The 22,242-nt window shown below is 40.8% G+C and overlaps 3 protein-coding genes across 7 annotated transcripts in view; 1 reads left to right on the top strand and 2 right to left on the bottom strand.

Moving 5' to 3' along the window:
- nr1h5 (nuclear receptor subfamily 1, group H, member 5) overlaps positions 1 to 2,962 on the top strand; it is a 13,173-nt gene extending 10,211 nt beyond the window's left edge. Inside the window, exons 8-11 of the mRNA XM_020612470.1 lie at positions 975 to 1,091; positions 1,183 to 1,272; positions 1,366 to 1,479; positions 2,440 to 2,962. Of these exons, the coding sequence (XP_020468126.1) occupies positions 975 to 1,091; positions 1,183 to 1,272; positions 1,366 to 1,479; positions 2,440 to 2,642 (524 nt within the window). The 3' untranslated portion in view covers positions 2,643 to 2,962. The remainder of the gene's footprint in view (positions 1 to 974; positions 1,092 to 1,182; positions 1,273 to 1,365; positions 1,480 to 2,439) is intronic.
- A 499-nt stretch (positions 2,963 to 3,461) lies between these two features.
- brpf3b (bromodomain and PHD finger containing, 3b) lies at positions 3,462 to 16,228 on the bottom strand. Of its 5 annotated transcripts, XM_020612568.1 has the most exons (14): positions 16,193 to 16,211; positions 15,662 to 15,870; positions 12,617 to 14,208; positions 11,485 to 11,641; positions 11,154 to 11,285; positions 10,910 to 11,038; positions 9,056 to 9,368; positions 8,102 to 8,392; positions 6,828 to 7,412; positions 6,387 to 6,468; positions 6,211 to 6,299; positions 5,476 to 5,570; positions 5,102 to 5,256; positions 3,462 to 4,804 (listed from the first exon to the last, which is right to left on the bottom strand). In XM_020612568.1, the coding sequence occupies exons 3-14, from the start codon at positions 14,182 to 14,184 to the stop codon at positions 4,621 to 4,623; spliced, it is 3,780 nt and encodes a 1,259-aa protein (XP_020468224.1). In that variant the 5' UTR covers positions 14,185 to 14,208; positions 15,662 to 15,870; positions 16,193 to 16,211; the 3' UTR covers positions 3,462 to 4,620. The 5 variants fall into 5 exon arrangements, with proteins under 5 accessions (XP_020468224.1, XP_020468225.1, XP_020468227.1 ...); XM_020612569.1 differs by lacking the exon at positions 15,662 to 15,870 and having other exon boundaries at positions 16,193 to 16,228; XM_020612571.1 differs by lacking the exon at positions 16,193 to 16,211 and having other exon boundaries at positions 6,211 to 6,296; positions 15,662 to 16,146.
- A 1,072-nt stretch (positions 16,229 to 17,300) lies between these two features.
- Positions 17,301 to 22,242, bottom strand: part of mapk13 (mitogen-activated protein kinase 13) — a 12,046-nt gene continuing 7,104 nt past the window's right edge. Inside the window, exons 7-12 of the mRNA XM_020612639.1 lie at positions 21,564 to 21,678; positions 20,905 to 20,976; positions 20,258 to 20,337; positions 19,463 to 19,541; positions 18,140 to 18,313; positions 17,301 to 17,757 (exon numbers count right to left, since the gene is read on the bottom strand). Coding sequence (XP_020468295.1) covers positions 17,672 to 17,757; positions 18,140 to 18,313; positions 19,463 to 19,541; positions 20,258 to 20,337; positions 20,905 to 20,976; positions 21,564 to 21,678 — 606 coding nt within the window. The 3' untranslated portion in view covers positions 17,301 to 17,671. The remainder of the gene's footprint in view (positions 17,758 to 18,139; positions 18,314 to 19,462; positions 19,542 to 20,257; positions 20,338 to 20,904; positions 20,977 to 21,563; positions 21,679 to 22,242) is intronic.

Below are 22,242 nucleotides of genomic sequence, written 5' to 3'. Positions count from 1 at the left end.
CCGCCGCCCACCCAGCCCTCAGCCCGGTAACGCATTTTCATTTTGGGCACCCCTGCTATAGACTTAAAAAAGCAGAAAATATTCTCACATTAACATTAAGCTACTACAAAGTTCCAGAAACTCATTTTCTACCCAAACTTTCAGAAGATAAGGCTGACGATATTCTGTTTTTGTTACTGTTGATGAATCCCATGAAAAGACCAAACCCAATAATGTCTTTGTTAGTCCACCTTTCCTTTCTGCCCTATCCTGTGTTGCTGTTGCAGTCATAAATTAAATTTACAATCAAGTCATATATTAGTATTTTTGAGGCTCTGTAATGACCTAAAATGGCCAGACACGGCATTTTTTTTTAGCAAATATTACTCAAACAAGCATGAATAGTGCATTTGTTGGGGACTATTTTCAGCTGTGGATTTATACAGTTTCTAGTGGGTTTTAAAGTAGCAGGAAGGTGAATGTGGGACTGACATGTCACCTTTACAGTATATAGGCACTGTATTTTATTTTATTTCCGAATAGACCAATGGCAGTTTTTCTTGATAATTAATATAAAAAAACCCACTTAAGCTAAATGGAGTAGACACAGACATACTGTGGTATACAGTAGGACAGAGATTTACCTACTGCTGCCTGACATCACAACCTCTATGTTGAGCTGTAGCATTAACAAAAATGTAAAGGTCTGGCACCAATCCAGGTGATGTCCTGGAAATCCAGCTGCTTTGTGAAATAATCTCCACTTTTAGTGGAAACAAAAATCAAATGAAGACTCTTTCTCTTCTCCATGCAGCTCTAGTCAATACTTCCCCTTCCCCCAGTGTCTAGCTGTAAAGGACAATGCTGCACTTTTTCTTTTCCCCATTTCTGCTACACAGCAATATGATAGAGTTAAACAATAATTTATTCATCATTTCACTCAGTAACTTCTTGTAAAATCTGTATAAAAATACATGCCACTGTTCTTCTCACAGGTTTTGACCTCCTGGACTTTTCAGACCAGAGCTCTCTCTTGTCTGTCTCATCACTGGAGGTCATGTTCCTGCTCTCAGCTCAGCAGTTCTCCAATAACCCAACAAGTCCCAGTCCAGGTGAGTAAACCAACAAGAAAGGAGCACACAAGGCATTTCAGAAATACTGCATTTATGCTTCCTACTTGCATTTTGTATCTTTTGTCATTAGCCCTGCAGCTTTTCAGTCTGTCAACACACAACTGGCTAAGAAATGTGCAGTCAAAGGAGAAGATCCACAGTAGGGCGTTGATGAATTCAGGTGAGTCCAGGCATACATTCACTAAGCACATATCTGAGGTCTCAGACTGGGTAAAAAACATGGTATATACTAATTGTTTTCTGGTGTGAACAGAAAGCAGCGAAGACCTTGCCAGGCCAGTGCTGAACTTCTTTCACAGCATGAAGACGTTGCAGGTGACGGAGGCTGAATACACCCTGCTCACTGCTACAGCACTGCTCTGCTCAGGTCAGCCCAGGAATCGCTCCCTTTCTCTAGTCTGTGGATGTTTGGTCTGAAATAATCCACTCAGTTGTCCTGCAAATGCTCCATTCTCTTCTAAATAATGAGTATAAACTCCTGCAGTCTGTGACAGTAAAATGGCACCCCTCCCACCTGAACATGGGGCACACCAACTAAGATAAGTGGCAAGAATAATGATTAAGGGAGCAACAGATAGATAAATACATAAAAATAGAGATAATAAAAACAAAAGGTAGTTGTATGCTGCTGTGTGCATGATTAACTATCAAAAATTGGAAGGGATTGCAGAGAGGGTATCAAGTATTTAAGTGTACCCAAATGTCACAACCAGGTCCCAGGTGGAGAAGAATGTGTCCCTGAACCCCCTAAATGACAATTTTATTTTTTCCAACTGTATGAATTGCATCAGATCACTGAACCACAAAGACGTTCTAGGGGAATTTGCTGATTTCCAGTGTAGTAGTATTCTTTTGTGTGCCAGCAGGGTCGCAAAGGCTAAAATGGTTTTATGTTTTGTCCTTATAGTGGAGTGTATGCCTTCTGTAGTACCACATATGACTGCTGCTGCGTTAGGTTTGAAATCAATATCAAGTGGCTCTGATAATATTTTAAAGATCACAGACCACTACGTTACTAGGGTTAGGTTGGCAGAGGAATTAGAACACCTATCACAGGTAACAGAGTTGAGGCAGTTCATTGCTGGCAGTAACCTCTGTATGGGGAATGTTGAAAATACTATTAATATAGAAAATGACTGACCTTCTTTAAATGGACTCTTCTGCTTTCATGCTCTATAGAACATGAGTTTTTCTGTAGTGTGACATCTGCATGCAGTTTTTTCATAAAGATGCTGTTTGTTAATGTGTTGAATCACTGTGAATGTGTCAGTCTATGTTTGGATATGAACACAAAGAAAAGGGTCTTGTCTGTGTCTCTGTCTTGCAGACCGGGTGTCCCTGCCGGCAGCTAGCTGTGTTGAGAAAATGCAGGAGCTGATCTTGGACCTGCTGTCAAGGGTGTGCGGAGCCCAAGCTGGAGCTGCACGAGGTGGGCCACAGCGGTTTGGCCGGCTGCTAGGCAGACTGACGGAGCTCCGAACCCTCCGTCACAACTACCTCCTCCTGACAAGACAACAGTCTGGACACTGAACACCACCAGGTCATCTCTGTCACTGTACAAACGCTGTCATAGAGAATGGAATATTTTGGACATGCAAGGTATTTCTCTTCATAGTGTTGACTTCCTGTTGTTCAACTGACAGACGCGTCTTCAAACGTTTTCTCAGTTGACTTAAGGCCTGTGGTCATTGTGGAATTGTTGCTTCTGATGGGATTAAACTGTCCTTGTGGACTGCTGGAGTTTAAGCAAAAAAAGATGTATAGGGCTTTTTATACTAGTACTTTGCCAGTTTACACTTAGCTCATTACCTTTATCCTTCTTTGTGAAGCATATATATCTATACACTCACTGGCCACTTTATTAGGTACAGCTCTATGCAGTTCAATGCAACATCTCTGTCTTAACATCTGTGTTTATGAAGCTCAGTGTTTCAGTTTTTGGTGAAACTGTCAAATGCATAAATTCAATATTTTTTTATTGAGGTCACAGTTAAAGGTGGTGGTGTGTACTGGACTACATTATATGCAGAGGTGTTCCTAATATTCTGACCCTATCATGTATGTAGCTAGGGAGGACAAAAATATAGAAAGACTTCTGCATATAATGTAGTCCAGTATAACACCACCTTTAATTATGACCTCAATAAAGAACATTGAATTTATGCATTTGACACTTTCACCAAAAACTGAAACACTGAGCTTCATAAACACAGATGTTAAGACAGATATGCTGCATTGAACTGCATACAGCTGTACCTAATAGAGTGGCCAATGAGTGTATGTGCCAAGGGGTGGTTATAAAATATTGAAATGAGAACTCGTTTAAAAAGAAAAAACATAAACCCGTAGTTAAGTATCCCAAAAGGTTTTTAATAGAGTATTCATTTCCCAAAATGAGAAAATAATTTTTCAGACAAAATATTTGGTGAGCAGGTAAAATATGCAGGTAGTACAAGCTTATAAAGGTTTAGCTTTCCATTTGTTAATATGGGGGGCTCAACAATAAATAAAATTTTCTGGGGGTCAACAGTGAATAATGGTGGTTGGTTCTGAGTAATGCCATCGACATCAGACCAAACGTGAACGCATCTGTTCAAATGTTGGCTGTATGGTTTTAAAATCTCACTCCATTTGTTTTAAATAAAATTTAATTCTCAACTTTAACCAATATAGTTTTATTTCTATAGTTCTGTCTTCCATAAATAAATTACTCTCTGTATCAAAAAGAGAATTCAGATATAAATCAAAGCTCATTGTGTCGCATGCTCTGAATGTACAGGTAGAGCACAATCAAAGTACAGCAAAGACAAGCTAAGTACACTGTAGCGAGTCGGGAATTCTTTTAGCTCCCCAACTATACATAGCCTCGCTTTGCCCCTTGAGGGCTGATTGAAATACGCGTTTCAAAATGGCAACATTAAATTAAATTGAGTTTGATAATACATATACATATGTACACAAAGTGTGCCTTTATCGTATACAAGTGTCTTTGTATAAGATTAAAATGTAAAAAGTTATAGTATAAAAGATGGCAGTGATCCATTCATTCGTCTTCTCCAGTTCACATAAATATGTCAAATCTCTTTTCTGACTATTTGATTCCTTGGCAGTAGCATTATTCAAAATAGAGGGGAATTCTATTGCATTTGATCTACTCAACAGCCTCAGCACATCCATGTGGTAAGCAGATACCTCGAGACACCCCTAAAAAGGGACTTAATACTTTCACTGCAGCCACATGGGAACTAAAGGTCACTTCATTCACATCTGGAGCTCCGCATCCTCGGCAACGATACCAGAAGGCCAACGCCGCAGCACTGTGTGTCACACATTAGTGGTTTGGTAACGAACTACAGGCCAAGATGCTGTGTTGCCATGGCAACTTCTTCAGACCACAGTGTGAATACGAACTCGACTCACAGTAGGACTCGGCCCACCTGCTGCTTCCAGGACCAAAGAGAATGCCTAGTGGCTGACTGTGGGCGCACACAGGGCTCACAGGTACCCTCTACAGGTAGTTAGAAGTCACAAAACCATGGCTGTGACTCACTCTGCTCTGGTGGATCATGGCACGGTCGTATGCCACCTGGACAGACTTACGGATAGTGGACTTGCGACCCTCCATTATACGCAGCTTGTCTGCTGTCTCATCAACACCCAAAGGTGTCACCTTTTCACGTGGGAGCCACTGCCTGCAGTACCAAAGAGAGAGTATTAGACTGTTAGAACCTTTGAATACGAGTGACAATCCCCCCTTTGCTACTTTAGATGTGTTATTTGGTTCTACATATATTTGTGCATTTGATGTTGACATATATAGTATAGTTATACGAGTTTTATTTACTGATAAGTCACATTTTTTTCAAATGACTTTGCACAATAACTTTCTTCTTCTTTAGAGCAGCAATTTGGCCAAGTACTCAGTGATGGTGAGCTTGACCGTGACCAGAAGTGCACTGCATTACTTGTTTGGTATGTCTGAAACTCACCATGTCCGCTTGTTGTCAAAGAAAAGCACCAGGTAAAGTCTCTCACTGGTCTCCTCCTGCCTCTGCTCCCCCAGACAGAGGACGTCTTTGGGTGGGACAGGGATGGGAACGCCATTGTGCAGCAGGCCCTCCTCGGGCATCTCTGGGTCAATGATCTGGAACAAACACACAGTTGCTGCGTTTCCACTACCGGAAACTAACGAGCAGTCCACCCCGTAGATTTCGGTAGGTTCTTTTAAAGGCAAAACCCTTAGTCAGTCCAAGAGGGAGCTTAAGTTTGTTTCTAGCACTGCATGCTCTGTTATCAAAATGTGGTTTGTTGACAGCTCATATTAGATTTTGGTTCAGTAATACTAGGTGAAATAAGGAATTACCAGAGCAGGATAGGAGGGATATCCACGACACTTGGCCCAAACCAGATCCAGAGGCTCCAGTTCCATCTCATCCTCTGATGTTTGGCTGCCAGTCCCTGCAAAACAGCAGCAGCTACTTTAAATCCTTGGTTTGCATCCTCAGCTTCACAGAAGCCCTGTGCAAATACAGTTTTGACAAGGGTGCAGTTTTGTATGGATGGTAGGGACAGGTCCCTACCATTATTTGGGCAAATCCATGTGCATTATCTTTGGAGTGAGGCATTGGATCATGAGCAAATGTCATATTTGCTCCCAGACACGGAGGAGGCGACAGCTGTTGGTCAGGGTGCTGACAAAAGGATGTTATAGTGGCTGGCGTCGGTAAATTTGGAAAGATATTCAGATTCCAAGTTCCAGGATCAATAGTGAAACGTTGCTAAAATACAAACTATGCTTCTCGTTTCATAGTAATGTAGACAACAAATTACACACTGTTTATCAAAATGAGCTGTTCCTTGCTCCAAATATCATTGGTCTCAATGTGCAGCAGCTGTGAGACAATTGCACTTTGTAGACGGTCCCTGCAACACTGACAAGAGATATTACAAATATATTCAGTACTTTACTCTCACCCAGTGTAGTGTTACCAAAATCACTTAACACATCACTGGCCGTCTGCTATTTATACTTCAACCCTGGGTTATTTTCAAAAAACATGAAATTCAAATTTCTCTGCTAAAAACAAAACAAACATACCAGTGTAATCTGCGTCTCCATTGACGATCTCCAGGAAGGGAACTTTAGAAAGAGCTGGTTTCCCAAGGCTTTGTTTGGGTGGCAAGCTGCTATAAGACAACATGTTATATTGTCAGTGTACTGCCAATAATTACTAAGCCCAGACAAGCAATGACAGCAGATACACCATGTCTTACATTTCTTTGTGCAGGACTGGGCAAGGACTGTACTCGGAGTCGGACCCACTGTCTTTGAGTTTGTTGAAGCCATTGGTCAGTCCTGAAAGCAAATGAGAGAAATCTCAGAACAGCACCCGATAATCACAGGAAATGGGGTTGGGGTGGGTAAAAACAGGACACATGGAAACTACACAAAATAAAATGGGACATGTTGAAAAATATTTCATTTTTCAGGTTAGCTACCTGAAGTGATAAACAGAAACTGATGACCATTCCAGAGTCTGTTATTTCCTTCCACATTTTCTTTGGTCTGACACTGTCAATATTTGTAACATGACTGCACAGCATCCTTTGTGCACACTGTCAGCACAGTCAGCTCTAAAACAGCACCCTGAGTGGAAGGTCTTAAACCTGAAGTAAAGCCAAATCTCATGCCAGTAACTAAGCAAAGCTTCTCACCACTTTCCAGTGCATGATTTGGTGTCCTCTCTAGTTCACTATCTGAGCACATGTCTTGACCGGGGGACCATTGTTCATTGAGGGTTGGGGGTCCTGGGGATTTCTGTGGGGTGTTGGATAGGGTGGACAATGGTGTCAAGGATGGGGTGCTGGCTGTGGAATTGGGTGCTGTACAGGTGTTGCTTATATCCTCGTCCTGCAGCCCCTTTCCATTCAGTAAGGGACTGTCTCTGGACAGCTTAGCGACATTTTTTGCCTTTTTGAATAACACGGCGGTTCGCCGGCCGACTCCCCCAGTGTTGTACCGTGGGGGGGTGCCATGTTCTGGCAGGCTGTTGGCCACGGCCTGCCCTTCACTGTGCAAACTGGGAGGCTGCTCCTGTGCTTTAGTGCAATTCAAGTTGTCTGTGGTGCTGTCTGAGAGGTCACTGTCCATCTTCAGGCGCTTGCAGGGCCAACTGAGGGACAGGGGCTCCCCTGTAATTGGCCGCAGTGTGGGAGGCTCCAGAGGTGCGTCTCCCTGTCGTGGAGGAGGAGCTGGCCCTGTAGGTTCCAGTGTTGGGGGCGAAGTGGATTTGAAGTCTTCTGGAAGATGAGAGGAGAAGAATTAAATTCTATTTCATTCAGCATTTACTGGAAATGAATGCCCATTTAGTATGTAGTTTGATATGGTGGTGTAGTAGTCACATTGGAAAATGGTATCACCTCATGATGATTTATATTTCATTCTAACAGTCTAATCACAGTCCAAAGGGAGTCGAGGTATTCTGTAGATATGAAGTTCCTTATCAAAACAAGTGAATAAAAACTTGGCTCTCAAAACTGCACACCAACAACAAAGTAACATGGCAGAATTCTATGACTCAACTGACACAAATCACAGCTGTTCTGCTGCCCTCCTCTACAGTGGCAATTAGACTTTGACTGGACTAGCCTGCAGTCGGTAGTGGGATGATATGGCATGACTGTACGTGGCCATGAGAGCAGTGAGTCCATGAGAGTGATGAATAGAAGAGGTGCGGACATAAGAGTGCACTGGGAGAGAGGAGTTGTGAGGCAGCCATGGCTAGCGAGACTCTGTGGGCCCCTACTTACTAGACTGGAGACAGTGGGGTGGTTGGGGTTGGTGCGTGGGGGGGACCCTGGCTCATTTACCTGAGGACAATGTTCTGTTAGCTCATGTTCACAACTGGTCTCATTGAAAAAAGTGGCTTTTAAATGCATTGGCAATTTCATTCTGTTGAAAATGTCGCAGTTTTTTTTTGATCACCCACCTTTGTCCGAAGATGAAAGGCCTTTATCTGCCTTGGTGTCTTTATCCCCAGCGTCTTCATCATCGTCCTCCTCCTCCTCATCTTTCAAGTATCCGTTGTGAAGGCCGTAGCGGGGGTGATGGCCCTGCCTGTAGCGGATGTTGTTTATCTCGCGACGAAGCAGGCGAATACGTCGTGTTCGGGCACCACTACATCGCATTGAGGTGACAAAGTCCAGCTTGTCTAGCAGCTCTTTCAGCTGTTCCTCCACTGTCATGTGAAGCCGGTTGTCTGGGTCCAGCACACTGTCAACTGGACATGACAGGACAGATTTAGGCTAATAGTGAAGCCAGCATTAATGTTCCATAAAGGTGCACAAGTATATTTTAATAGTGATGTTTTTTTGTTTTAAGCTGCTACTAGCTAATATTTTGCCCACATTCACTGTGTTTAAATAAATATCTTGCTTATGCCATACAAAAACTGAAATGTTCTGTTGGAATATGAGAATGAACAAAGCAACAAGACAAGAGCAAATGCAAAATAAGGTTCATTTTCTACTCTCAAACATGAGGAGAACCCAACAATGTGCTGATGTTTTTTTTTTTTTTTAATCCAAATAACTGATTCACTACTCAGTGGACTTCCGTAAATCAGAGACATAACTACATAGACACAAAAACAGATCCAAAACATATTCTACAAGAAATGTGTCCAAAACTGAAACGGTTATCAAAAATGATGACCCAGTTTAATATATATGACCTGTTCCCACCAACCTGTCAAATCTAAAAACTGCCATTCAAAGCTATTACTTCTAGAAGCAACATTTCTCACACTAGAAAATGCCAGACACTACTACACACACCAGCCTGAAATCTCAGTGGAAGCACAACATGCAAAATAAGGCATGCAAACAAGTGCCGTATACTTGTCACAACATTTTACTATTTAAAGTAAACCACTGTGACTTACCGTCGTCCCAAGTGCAGTTGTAAAAGTCTCTTTTCTGTGGTGACTCAGGAAGGTGCATGCCACTGTCCAGGTCCAGGCCAGTGTTGGTGGCTTGCCGTTGTGCATGGCGCAGTATGGCCCCTCCTAAGTCTCGAAGACGTAGTGCTGCCCGGTGGAAAACCGTGTCCTTGGCGTTGTAGAGGAGGCAGTTGGACACCATGAGGTTGAAGTCAGCCTCCAGGTCAGCCACTGAGCAGTAGGCATGACTCTCCAGCTTGGTGCGCATAGTTGAAAAGTCCATGGGATGGGTGATGAACTCCAGGTAGTCTGGGACCTGAGAACAAAACATAGCTCTCAATGCTAATCCCAAGAAAAGACATACATATTTGTTTAAGTGCAAAAAGTCTGGTATGCCACGTAACAAGAAGTGTCATTTCTTGTAAACTGTATTGTGGAAGAATATTTTGCGAGGGGTTCAGTGGGATCTCCCTGTGTTACAATGTCTGAAAAGACTTTTCTAGCACTCCGTGTTCGAAATGACAATTGATTTAAATCAAACTATGACCTACTGGTCAACAGGGACAAGTGGTAAAAGTAAGTTAAGGATAAACCCTGTGCAGTTCTACTGATTTTCTTTGCAATGTAGGAGTCCCAGTTATATATTACCATAAACAATGTTATGCTGGTGTCAGGTTTGTTTACAACAGCAAGCACAACTTAACAGTCTTGCCCAAGGACACTTCGACATGTGCCGGCACCGAGCTTCGAACCTTCAACCTTCTGGTTGAGAGATGACTGCACTACTGTTGCCCCCAGGACAATCACTTTATTTTGACCAAGTATGTTACAGACAAAAGGAACTTTCCTCCAGTACAGAACTGAGACAACCATCTGCAGCGCCAACACTCTCTCTCTCTCTGTCTCTCTCACACACACATGCAGTGTGCGTGTCCCTGCAAGGTGCTGCTCTGGCCATTGAGGGAAACCTGGAGTTCAGTGTCTTAATCAAGGACACTTCAACATATGGACAGCAGGCACCGTGATTTGAATCTCCAACGTTCCGGTTGGGAGGCAACCATTCCACCACTCTGATTGACACCTCTGACAGGTTCATGGGTACTATAGTATTCAGAACAATCTGACATGAGAGGGAAGCTCCAAGATGTAATGACTCCTTACAGACCAAACTAAGAAGAGAGATGCACTGTGAAAAAACTCATTTACATATAAATAGTAAATACATATTAGAGTATGCACCGAGTTGTAATAAAAACTTTAGTCTAAAATTGTAAAGAAAAGAAATGTATTGAAAACTGGTTGACTATGAGTTGAAAATGTTTTAAATGTAGCTTAAGTCTGAATCAGCATTAAAACATTTACTATTGTAAGTATTGTTTGCCTACTTACAAGCAAAGGAGACAGGTGCCTGTCAGTGCTCGCAGATTATTATTTTTTTAACATCCTTGGTGGTATTGAAGAGAGTGCATTTGCAGCATCTGGACCTAGCATGACACCTACAATATTTTCTGCAAGCAGAGAGGATGAGTGTCTCCGCTGCCGTGTGAGGCCTGCCTGAGGGCAGCTGGTCAAGCTGAAGCCATAAGACAGACACCTTTCATGATGCTGTCTACAGACAGTTCTTTTTCTCTGTTCTTTGGGTGTTTTTTTTAGGCTACAGGATTTGCCTCTGATTTGGGAAATGAGTGCATACAAAGTACTGATATAGTAAATTAAAAATTCATTCATATCTTTTTGTATCATTGTATACTATGATACTAATGTATGGTTGGCACAAAATCCCACGGTACACCATTTCGGAACCACTGCTCTATATAAACTGTGTGCATACATCTGGTGTCAGTAAAAATTTCTGACCTCCTTGATGTTGACTGGTTGTGCAAAGATCTGGGCTGTGTCCTTCTCCTGTAGTTGGTCCAGCGTGGAGCGGAGCAACATCAACACTGGGGTCAACTGCATCTCTAGAGCTGTCTGGTGAACTCTGACCTGCATTTGATAGATGATACGTATGTGATGGCAACACATGAAAGCTGCTACCGTAAGGAGTTCAAGTTTTTACAGACTGCAAAAGGCTAAAACATAATGCATCCTGGTTTGTTACCTGTTCTCGTTTGAGTTTCTCCCTCTTACGGATGAGCTCCACCAGTAGCCTGGCTTTTTCAAGGTCATGCCGAAGCTTCTGCCAGTATCTCAGTGCTTCTCTTGCTGCAGAAACCTTCTCATCCACCTCAGGCTACAAATACAACTCATTTTTAGAGCTCCATTATATAAACACTGTGTCAGAGATGTATCTGAAGGCAATCAATGAATTTTAAATATGTTTCAGGATAATATGTTTATAACAATGGCCTAATAAATATATTGAATAACATCATACAAAACATAATTATTCGAGTACAAAAACAGTCAGGGAGTGACTTTCTTGGCCTGACCTCTTCAGTATTCCTTTGGGATTGGATGTTAGAGTGCAATCGGCGGACCAGCGGTACACCATTCCTCGAATAACGCTTCAGTAACCAGTAGCTATGCAGTCGCTGCATGAACTGACTTTTCTTCTGGAACAGGATTCCTTTGCAGATGATATTCAGCCTGTACAACAGAAACAGATGCAGACTGGTCATACTGTCTACGTAACTGACATCAGTTCAGACATCTTCGCTAGAGACTAGAGCTGCACGGACCGATTGGCGGAGATCGAAAGTGGCTGGTTTTTTAGTGTGATCGGCTTTGACCGGTGACAAGCTGATCACCTGAGAGTTCCGATTCTGTTCTGGTCAGATTTAGAGGCATTACAGTTCATGTTGCGCACGCAGTGGCACAGACCAAAAGTGTAGCATGTGCAGCACGTAGCATCTCACATGCGCCTTGCATGAGGCTTGCTCTCGTGTTCACTTGTGCATCGGAAGCCCCTGGCGTACAAAGAGCTCACAGAGGAGCCTACTTAAACATGTTGAAGAAGGGAGCCTACGTTCAAATCTCTGATAAATAGTACACAGTGAGGGAATTACTGGTACACATGAAATGCATGCATATGTACAGTGTATTCAACCTGTGGTACAACTGCAAATACAAACTACACACACTTCAAAAATAACCGTGCACTCAGTAGTAACAGACATTCTTTTGTTTCTATTACCTTTTGCACCCGTTTATATTTGAAGCAGTACAAATATTGCAGTTCATTTGAGGTTTGTTAAAAAAAAATGTGAGAAAGACAAATGTAAAACTTTAATTTAATTTATCTTTATTACGATAAAATTTTTCATTTAAAAAAGTTACAAAAAATGTCTTTCTGTGCTGTCAATTACAGTTCTTAGAAAGAAAATGGGTAATCAGCCAAGAAAACTGCAACTGGTGCATCTCAACTAGAAATGTAATTTTACACTTATGCTCTGCCAAATCTCCACCAAAATGCTACTTTTAAATAACATCTGTATAAAGTTTTGACCAAGATGTCCTTCACTTGGTCTGTTGAAGAATGTCTGACAAAAAAAAGGTGTTCAACAACAACAGAAGCATATTTTCTTTTATTAAAAAAAACAACAAAAAAAACAAAAAACTAACCTGCTTGTTGGTATCTGAGGTATTGTTACTTGTGGTGAAGCAGTGTGTTGAGCTGCGGAGTCTGTGTTCTTCTTCCCTTTCTTTTTATCCATCTTGGCATCAACATCAGAGTTTCTGCCCTTTTTTGGTGCTGTCGTGCCTTTTTTCGGTGTTGTCGGACCTGTGTAAGCGCTCCGTCCTCTACTAGCCCTCCCTCTACTGCCCACTACTCTTCCTTCACTCTCCTCATCTGAGACAGTTTCTTGTCCTTGCGGCGAATGGGCCTCACAGAATGCTGTCTTCTTAACAGAGAACATAGTCCCGTTGACATTTGTCTCACGCACAGGATCAATCTTCATAAATAGGCCGGCACGCTGAGCACATGTGACGTGAAACGCGGTGTAACAATTGGCCTTGTGGCACTGAATAGATGCGCCGCAGCTCTTCTGCTTGCACAGGTAGCAGGTCAGTTTCCAGCGTGCTGGGGGAATGTTACCGACCCCTTCAATTGGTTCCAGAAAAACAGTGTTGGCAAAACAGACCTCAGGGATCCAGATAGCGCAGACCACATGTGCCCAGCGGCCGTCACTTGTTTGCTTGAAGGCACCGCCACGGTTCGGACATAAAACACAGTCAACAGGTTTCTGAGGGGACTGAAGGCAGCAGCGACACAGCCACTGGCCTTCAGGGATATAGGGAACCCCGTAACACTCCTGGTGCACAGCCAGGTTGCAGGAATCACAGAAGAGGATAACATTGCTGTTGAGGCACTCATCATCCAGGCACACGCAGCAGAAGGCATCATCGTCAACAGTGTTCTGAGAGGGCACCCGGCTGCGGGCTTCCCGGTATGCCTCCTCCTCCAGTCGGTCCACCAGCAGTTCAAAAGTGCCTGGTGAAACAGCGGAGTAACCCTCTGATGTCCGGCTAGCATTGATCATCTCTAGCCAGGCGCTGTCCTCTTCGTCCATGTCATATTCTGCCTCAGCTTCCTGCTCCTCAGCTGAACGCTCAATGTAACGATAATATGCTGTAGGCAGAGGAGGTACCTTGACTGGAGTGAAGGTTTCTATCACACGAAATTTAGGTTCAGGAAGGGTTATTTGGTGATGATGGGGTGCATTTAATTTTTCAGGTGTGTGTGGATGAGAATTGGGGCAGTGGTTTTTAGAAGGTGGTGGTGACTTGATAGAGGGGCATTTAGAGTCTTTCCTGTGGCCACGGGGTGTGACAGGTTTGTGGACTGTTTGGGCACCACTGGTGGGAGATGATGACTGCTCACTGTTCTTCTTGTTGCTGTTATGCTCACTAATGTCCTGAGCCATCATCTCATCTTCAGTAATGACCTCCATCGGCTCCACAATAGAAATGCGGTGAAGCCTACCATCCAGTTCCACCTCAACCACCTTCTGGGCCTGGGCATAGGTCAGTGTCTCTCTGCTTGGAGATGCTTTGAGGCTGTAAGGGGATGGGGATCGCTGGCGGCCACCTCCACGCCCACCTCCACGCCCGCCAACTGACCCATTGGATTTCTTAACATCTGCTCTACCTCCTTCAGCCACCTGGCCTTTTCGACGTGGCTTCCTCATAGGCCACCAATCACACTTTCCCTCCTGTTGGTTAAAAAGAAAAGAAAATAATAAGAGTGATCTATAGTCCTAGACCATAAATAATAGTCAATCCAAGATACATTTAGTGTATTGTATTAGAATAAGCATTTGATAATGCTACAGCAGAATTTTAAGATGGTATGCCATTAGCAGACAAAAACAATGCAAAGGTGCTTTTAAATTTATTGTTAAACATTTTTTATTTACAGGAGGAAAAAAATATTTGGGGAAATATCAGAAATACTTCTTTGTGTCTTAGCCAGAGAGGCATGTCAGTGTTTAGACAGGATGGTATTCTGTTTAATCAATGTAAAATTATGGAATACTAACATAAAAACAAAATAAATAAATGGAAATGTATCCCTTTAGGTTTCTTATTTTTTTTCCTCAAAGAAAGCATTGCATGACAATTTACAGAGCAGATACATATGTAGTAGCAAAAACACATAAATAAATAAAAAAATAAAAAATGCTAATTCAGTTCAGTTTGACTTTCATCTGAGACATTGCCCATTAACAGAGCCAGTCACTTAGTCATATTTATGTATATTTATTCTCTACTGCCTTAACAGCTTATTTTACCCTTGTGATCATTATACAGCACGCTATTTAAAAGAACTAAGCAAACTCTAATGCCATTGCTTTAACAATGCCACAGAAGTAAGGCCAAAGAGACTAAATATATTACTACTACTTGGCATATTGTGTCATTCAAAAACACATCTGTGTTTTATATGACATTGTTTTTAAGTAGTGCTACAGTCAGTACCACCTGCAGCGTAAACATTCCTTCACATACCTCCCCTCGCAAAATTCTTGCTCATTCAGTGACAGTACCCAAACATTTAAACTAATGAACTGGTATTTAACAAACTGCCAATCTGAGGATTATTCTTTACTGCCAAAACCCGTGGGGCCAGTAAAAAAAAACAACAAAAAAAAAACTTGACTTTGTTTAAATTGTTGGCAACTACTCTGAGGGCTAACAACAACACAACGATAACATCCAATCAGCTTTCAGGAACATTTGACTGATCTACCCCAGAGCCTATCAGCTTTAAGAATCCATCGGTCTCAAGTGTCCTTATTTCGAGCAAAATGTCAGCCATATTTACAATTTAAAAACACTATTACAAGCTACTTTACAGTTTAATTCTTAATAGTTGTTTTGTAATTTGGAAGAAATGCTTAATCTGGTAAAGTCGACATGATAAATGCACAGTATTGACAGTATTCCGGTGGTCCATCATAACGTTAAAGTACAGAGACAAGTAAACGTTATAATTTAGCTAGCCTGCTAACTTTAACAGACTGGGAGTACTTAGGGTAGCTTTTTTTTTTTTTTTACAATTGACAATGCATAGAACAAGTTAGACCATTGCTAACTAAAAGTGAGTTACAAGTTCTGAACCAGTCTATAATAAAAAAAAAAAACAGAAGACATAAGCCATCTTACCTATTATGGCAACTGAGTGAAACTGGTCGATCGACAGCTGGCGGTCTGAAGCCGCTTCGAGAGTAACGTTCACGTTAATGGATTCCTAGCCGGCCGCCGAACTTGCTGTACTCTCGAAGCTAACAGGCACCGTTAGCCAGCTACACTTTGCTGCTACAGCCGGTATATTTCGCTATTTCATACCGCTTCACTTTCTTCACAACACGGCACTTAGGAGGCAAACAGTCAATAACAAATATTTAATGAGGAAAAAGAGTGGTATATATGTATAAATAATCTAAGAGGCATCTTATTATCCGCCCAGTTTTGTGAGAAAAAATACTAGCCTCCTTCGGGTAGCTGGCTAGGTATTTTAGAGCTTAGACTAACTGCTAAACCGATATTAGCCAAAGCAAAACCACAGAACTTCCGAATAGATCTTTCAAAATAAAGTCCTGGTTGGTGTATAGTGTGTATCAACGTTTCACCATTAATTCTTTTCAAAAAAATTTTCTGCCATCTTACACTTTTCACAGTATTTCATTGCCATACCGTCTACTACAAAACGTTGTAGTTTTGAAGACACGTGTTGAATTGTGGTTTGGTGTGCAGCTTGGGGGGTGGGTCAAGGTATTTTGGGTGGAGCAGTCTTTTTTATCTACAGAGCTGTGTGTTAATTCATCTTAATGTTGCTACATCTATATTGTCAGATCATTCATTTATGTCACTGTTGACTATTGATTCTTGTAACATTTTCTGAAGATGTTTGAGCTCCTTTCGTCCATAATACAAATTAAATGGTTAATATTAACACGCGATGTTCTATATAAGCTGCAAAATTTGTTTTTGAAATGATATATTTAGTTTTAGATTCAGCTTAGTTTATTTTATCTTTCTATGGGACATTAGGTAGAAATATTTTTAAAACAATGTAGAATTGCTTTTGGAGTCTTTAGAAATCAAATAGTATGGGGAAATGAGCCGTCATGCTATTCCTATGTACTTATTTTGACGGCAATATGCCTCACTTCCGCTTTTATGTTCGCCTCCGGGGTACAGGAGTTTGATAAAGTTTAGTCCGCCCTCTTGACGTCACCATCCAATTTCGCGCGCAAGTTATTTAACAATGACAATGACAGTCTGTAATGATACCAATAACCTTGTGCATTTTAAATGTGTAGTTTTTAATCAAAGTAGCTTTTCAACACTATGCTCTTAACTCTAACTATATAGATCTCACTGGAGTGTTGCATAGTCAACCTGACACCTGTCCTGTCGCCAGTATATACACAAAACATGTGCACAACGTATTATTTTCCTTAGTACACCCATGGTGCGCGCACACACACAGACACACACACACTCATGCTTATTTTATTCACCTATTTTCACCTGCATCATATTGTAAGTTACTACATGACTGAAATCAGTCTACTGGGCAGCAGGATGTCCAGTGCAAGATCCTATTTAAAATAAATGGTATATGGAATTAAACATAACTTGCACCTAATGAATGACCTCTGTGCAGTATTATACATGCAAATTAGGTACAAGTGTAAAGCTGATATATAGCTTACAGCCTGGTAGAGACTGAAGTAATGATGCTATTTTTTACCTCCGGGCTATATACTAATTTTAATAACAAAAGATTTGAATAGGCTGAGTTGTACCAGGAACTATTACTGTAATCTCTCTTGACACAGCACTACAAAAATACTTCATACACACTGTCTTATTGTTTAATTGGAAAACAATATTACAGCAAATCTTACAGAAAACCCTGTCTGTGACATTTGGCCACAATAAATTTGCAAGACAATTCACTGATAAGGAATGCTGAATGACAATCTACATTTAGGAAATAATCACACATTACAAAAAATAGTGAAAGTTTTAAAATTATTCATCTTCTGAACACAGATTAAAAATTTAAAGATATCCAGGGTTAAAGAAGCAGAGTGAATCCATGGTTAGTATATACAAGGGCACAAATGGTTGTATTCTGTTGGCTGGGGCATGACATTTATCAAGTTACGGTGACATAGTCAGGGTGTTTTTCCTCTTCGAATCCCGCCGTGGGAATGGCACAAAGCTTTTCACCTCTTTGAAACATAATCCTGATGGAAAAGGGGGAAATCTATTTGTTTTCTGCAAGTGCAGCACTTCCAGAACTCAATAATAATTAAAACAGAAAGCACTTAATGACATATAGCATGACATTTTAACATTAATTATACATCAACACATTAACAGAAGGTCTGAAACAACATTCTTGTGTCATTGTAAATCATTCAAAATGGCCAACAGTGAGCACTTTAAAAACAAATCCCTGCTCTAATCTTTCAAAAGCATGATACCTACTGTTTACTGCATCCACTATGAGGCACAAATATATTACCTCTGTTTATATACCCTCATATAATGAAAAAAATACACTGCTTCTGATTCTGTTCTGGTGATTTCTTTTTAACCGATGTTTGCTTATTAATTTTTACTTACGCTTCCACTCATCCAAGGACAATGTGGCATTGTCATAACTGTCATCATATGGCGCAGGATCAGGGAAGTCACCTTCATCCCTTAGATTTTCGAAGTACGAGTGCTCCAGAGCCAGTTCTGCTGTAGGCCTCTCGTCTCCATCCAGAACCAGCATTTTCTCCAGTAGGTCTATACCTGCAAACAGAAATTTGCACTGATAATGCAACAATTTGATCAAACATAAAAATCATCAAATTTTATATGGCAGTGAATGTATAAACCATTTTTATTGATGTTAGTCATACGGGAGGTTGCTGTAATCCTGCTGTAAAGTCAGATTATTCATAGAAAAGACATTTATTTGATATATGTAACAGTTTTTAAGCTCCTTACAAAAGATGCAAAAAGAAGCACTTCTTCTGCTGCCAGAGATATAAAATGCATTACTTTGAGAACTGCTCCTGCTCTCGACCTACCTGCCACCAACTGTTTAGAACGGGAAGAGGAAAAAATTTAATGACCAGGGTACGTGGAGAGTCATTATGATGGTGTTACATTATTCAGAGCCAGAAAGTACTAAAATGTACATTATTTGCAAATGAAACAGATAAAGTCCTGACCCCCGACTGTTGTGATGGACCATCGCTGTGGATAGCAGTAGAAGAGAGTGGTTATACTGAGTGTCTCTCAATTGGAGTGTGGGTTTCTACCATCTTCGGAGCAGTTTAAGGTTTAAAGATACAGAATCCATTATACATGCAGTAATAACCTCTCAATTATACTACTATAATGGCCCCATAAGTGGCAGAAATCAGTTCACAGACTCCAAATAGTAAAAAATGCAGCAACCAAAGAGCAGGCTTCAAACAGACAGCAAGAAAAGGGACCACGTTACTCTTCTTAAAAAGCTTTTTCATTAGTTGACAATTGTTTTTAGAACTGATTTTAAGATCATATTCATTATTTTTATAGCATTTCATTGCTTGGCCCCAGATTACATCTATGAATCTAATCAACCTACAGCCTAAGGTGCTCAGGCATGAACATCCTGGCTGATCCTAATGCAAGGTTGAGAACATATAGGGACTGAACTTTATCTGTCACCTTTATCAAAGGAGCTGCTGAAGAATTTCTGACTTAACATCTTTTTTGTAACTTCTGAAAAGCCAGTTTTATAATGCTATCTTTATTTATAGATTTTTTAATGAGATATTTGTGTGAATGTGTATTTTTAGTCTGCCTTTTTTCCTTTTATGCCTGCCTTGTAAACCACTTTGTAATTGCTAACTTTTATAAGTGCTATATAAACTTCTTAAGAGAACTTCTTGCCGTGGCTAAACTCACCCTCTGCACTTGCTCTGGGAAACAACGTTGAGAAGTCTTTTCTGGGATAGCGAGTAAGGGCCTTCACATAGTTTCTGGCCTATTTTCATAGACAAAAAAAACAAATTGCAATATAAATCAAAACAACATACAACACTAAGCCTATCAAACACAAAACAACACAGCAAAGGAGCAATTTTGCAGAAACACTGATTAAATCTAAATATCATTTTCAGTGACAAACAGTGATTGTATTACTAGTTATATACTATAAATATGTTACAGATGCTGATAAAAATACATTCTACTCTTCAAAGGCATCAAATGATAGTTAGTTAGGAGCACCTGTGAAAGTGGCAAAATCAACTGCTTCACTGCAATGGAGGCATTTCAGTGAAACTCAAATCATCCTTTAAACAACTGACTTTGTTAAAGTGAAGTAGCTACCATATACACACACACAATACTGCACCATGCATTGGTGCATCAGCTGAGACAACGTAATGATATGAAGGTGTGATTAAATTGGACAAATTTCAACATCATTTGTGAACTGGTGAAACCAGGACTTAAAGAGCCCATGACCTGCTTTTCCTTGTTTTCTGACTCATTTACAATGTTACGATGAATTATCATCTTAGACGTGACCTAAAGCTCAAAAAATAAGGTGAACGTATGTTCTAGTGTTTCTATGCAGAAGCAGCTCAGTTTATACATGTCTCACAAATTACACGATAGTTTAAGGAGTCAAACCTGTCAAACCCATCTCAGTCAAACTGCAGTTTCATGATATACACCTACTGCAAGTGGTCCTACCTCTGGACTGTCCAGCTTCTGTACAAACTCTGGCCCAGGCACGCCGGTCACTTTCATGATCTGAGTCAGCTGGTCCATGTCTGGTAGTAAAGGGGTTAGGATGTTAAAACCTGGGATAGCCTTGTGGTTCATTCAGTAAGTGTCCACACATAAACAGAGTGAAGGTAGGTCTCCAACAGGCCTACAAACCAGAATAATAAAGGAAATTGAAAGCTTCTTGAAGAAGCAGTGACAGGTTTGTTTACTTGTAGGTGCTATAAATCAGTAAAAAGTGCATCAGATGAAGAAAAGGAACATAAAAGGCATAAATAAAACATGCAAAAAATATGCAATACTGCAATAAGAGCAGTACTGGATGCTTCCTGAGGAAACAGTTTTACTTTTGCTGCATGTAACACACTGTCATTGCATTTTGTGTTGCATTTTGCAGATGGTATATAGTACCCATCGTGAAATAAATCACATTGTTTAATTAAGTGGCTTTCAACTTTCTTTAGTATTACAATAATTTTAAAAAGGGATATTAAAATTTTGATATGGGGTCACTTGTGAATCATGTAGTACATTCCTATTTTGTCAGTATTTAGCAATACACAGGCTTCGAAATTTACAAATCCAGTAAATAGACAAGGCCGAAGAAAGGATACAGTCTTTTCCTTTGAAAAGGGTTTTCCCATTGATCATTTCTGCCATGATACAGCCCACAGACCAGATGTCCACTGGAATAAATACCAAAGAAAAAAACATCAGTGCTGAATACATGTCACATAAGAGTGTTTTAAGTTTACATCAGTGCAATGAGGAAGACGGCATTTATATGCCAGAGCAAAGTTCCTATTCACAACAGAGAGCAGAAGCTATTGTTGCTTCCTCAGTTACATTCCATCAGGCGGATGGTGTTAACAAAATGAAAACCCATTATCGCTTAAAGAAACATAAATTCTGGGAAAGTCAAATTTCATTGCAGTGACAGCTCAGTCATTGAGTCTCAGCACTATCAGGCTGCTGTCAGACCTGCTGTGTGTCAACTGCTAACGAAATAAGGGGGGGAAAGACTAGCTGTCAAAATGACACCCATGTAACTTCAAATCCGTTTCATGCACTGGCAACAGAATTATAAAAACTACTGACCCATAAAGTACCAAACAAGCCACAGCTAAAAGAAAGAAATCCCTTTAACTGGAGCCGGGATGTTTTCACATGACAACCAGCAAACCGTTACAGCTACAGCACTGACACACCAGCTGAGTACTGAGCCGACAGTGAGGACGCAGGTAAGAATATGTAACAGCTACGATTGTCTTGCCAGTCTGGGTGTAGTGCATCCAGTTCAGAATGACCTCAGGCGCCCGGTACCAACGAGTCACCACGTAGCCTGTCATCTCAGCATCAGCACTGCGAGCCAGCCCGAAATCCAGGATCTGCAACAGAAACAAGAAATTGATCTGAACATGAACACTGGGTGGAATAAACATTTTTAAGCTCATTTACTGTTTGACAGTACTTTTATATGCACATCCATGTGTGGACACTTTAAATATTTGTATTTTACATCCTCAGTAACAGTAGCTGTACACAGAGTATTTGAAATCTTATGCAACACTTTCTGAGCTACATTTGAGTAAGAATCAAAACATTAACATCTGTCCTGCAACGCAAACAGGTCTGTACATAAATGTTTCCTGTATATTACTTATTCTATTTTGTTATTAATTACACTCTGCTCTACGTGTTGAGTCCTATTATTTTGTTGCTGCAACAGCCATTTGATTTGATTTATTCTTTCAAGCATGTAAAACATAATTTTACACATATCCAACAAATGCTAATCCAATATCAATTTGCTTATACCTAGTACATGCTTGAATGGAGTAGGAAGAAGTCAGACTTATCCAGTCCTACCCCATGACATCATCTTACCATCATTGGTTTGCAAGCAGTATCTCTACAAAATAATTCTCTTTCTACACCACACAAGTAATATA

The sequence above is a fragment of the Monopterus albus genome, unplaced genomic scaffold (genome assembly GCF_001952655.1).
Source record: "Monopterus albus unplaced genomic scaffold, M_albus_1.0 scaffold126.1, whole genome shotgun sequence".
Lineage (NCBI taxonomy): Eukaryota > Metazoa > Chordata > Actinopteri > Synbranchiformes > Synbranchidae > Monopterus > Monopterus albus.
Note: the sequence above shows the minus strand (reverse complement) of the source record. Positions and strands in the feature narration are given on the sequence as shown.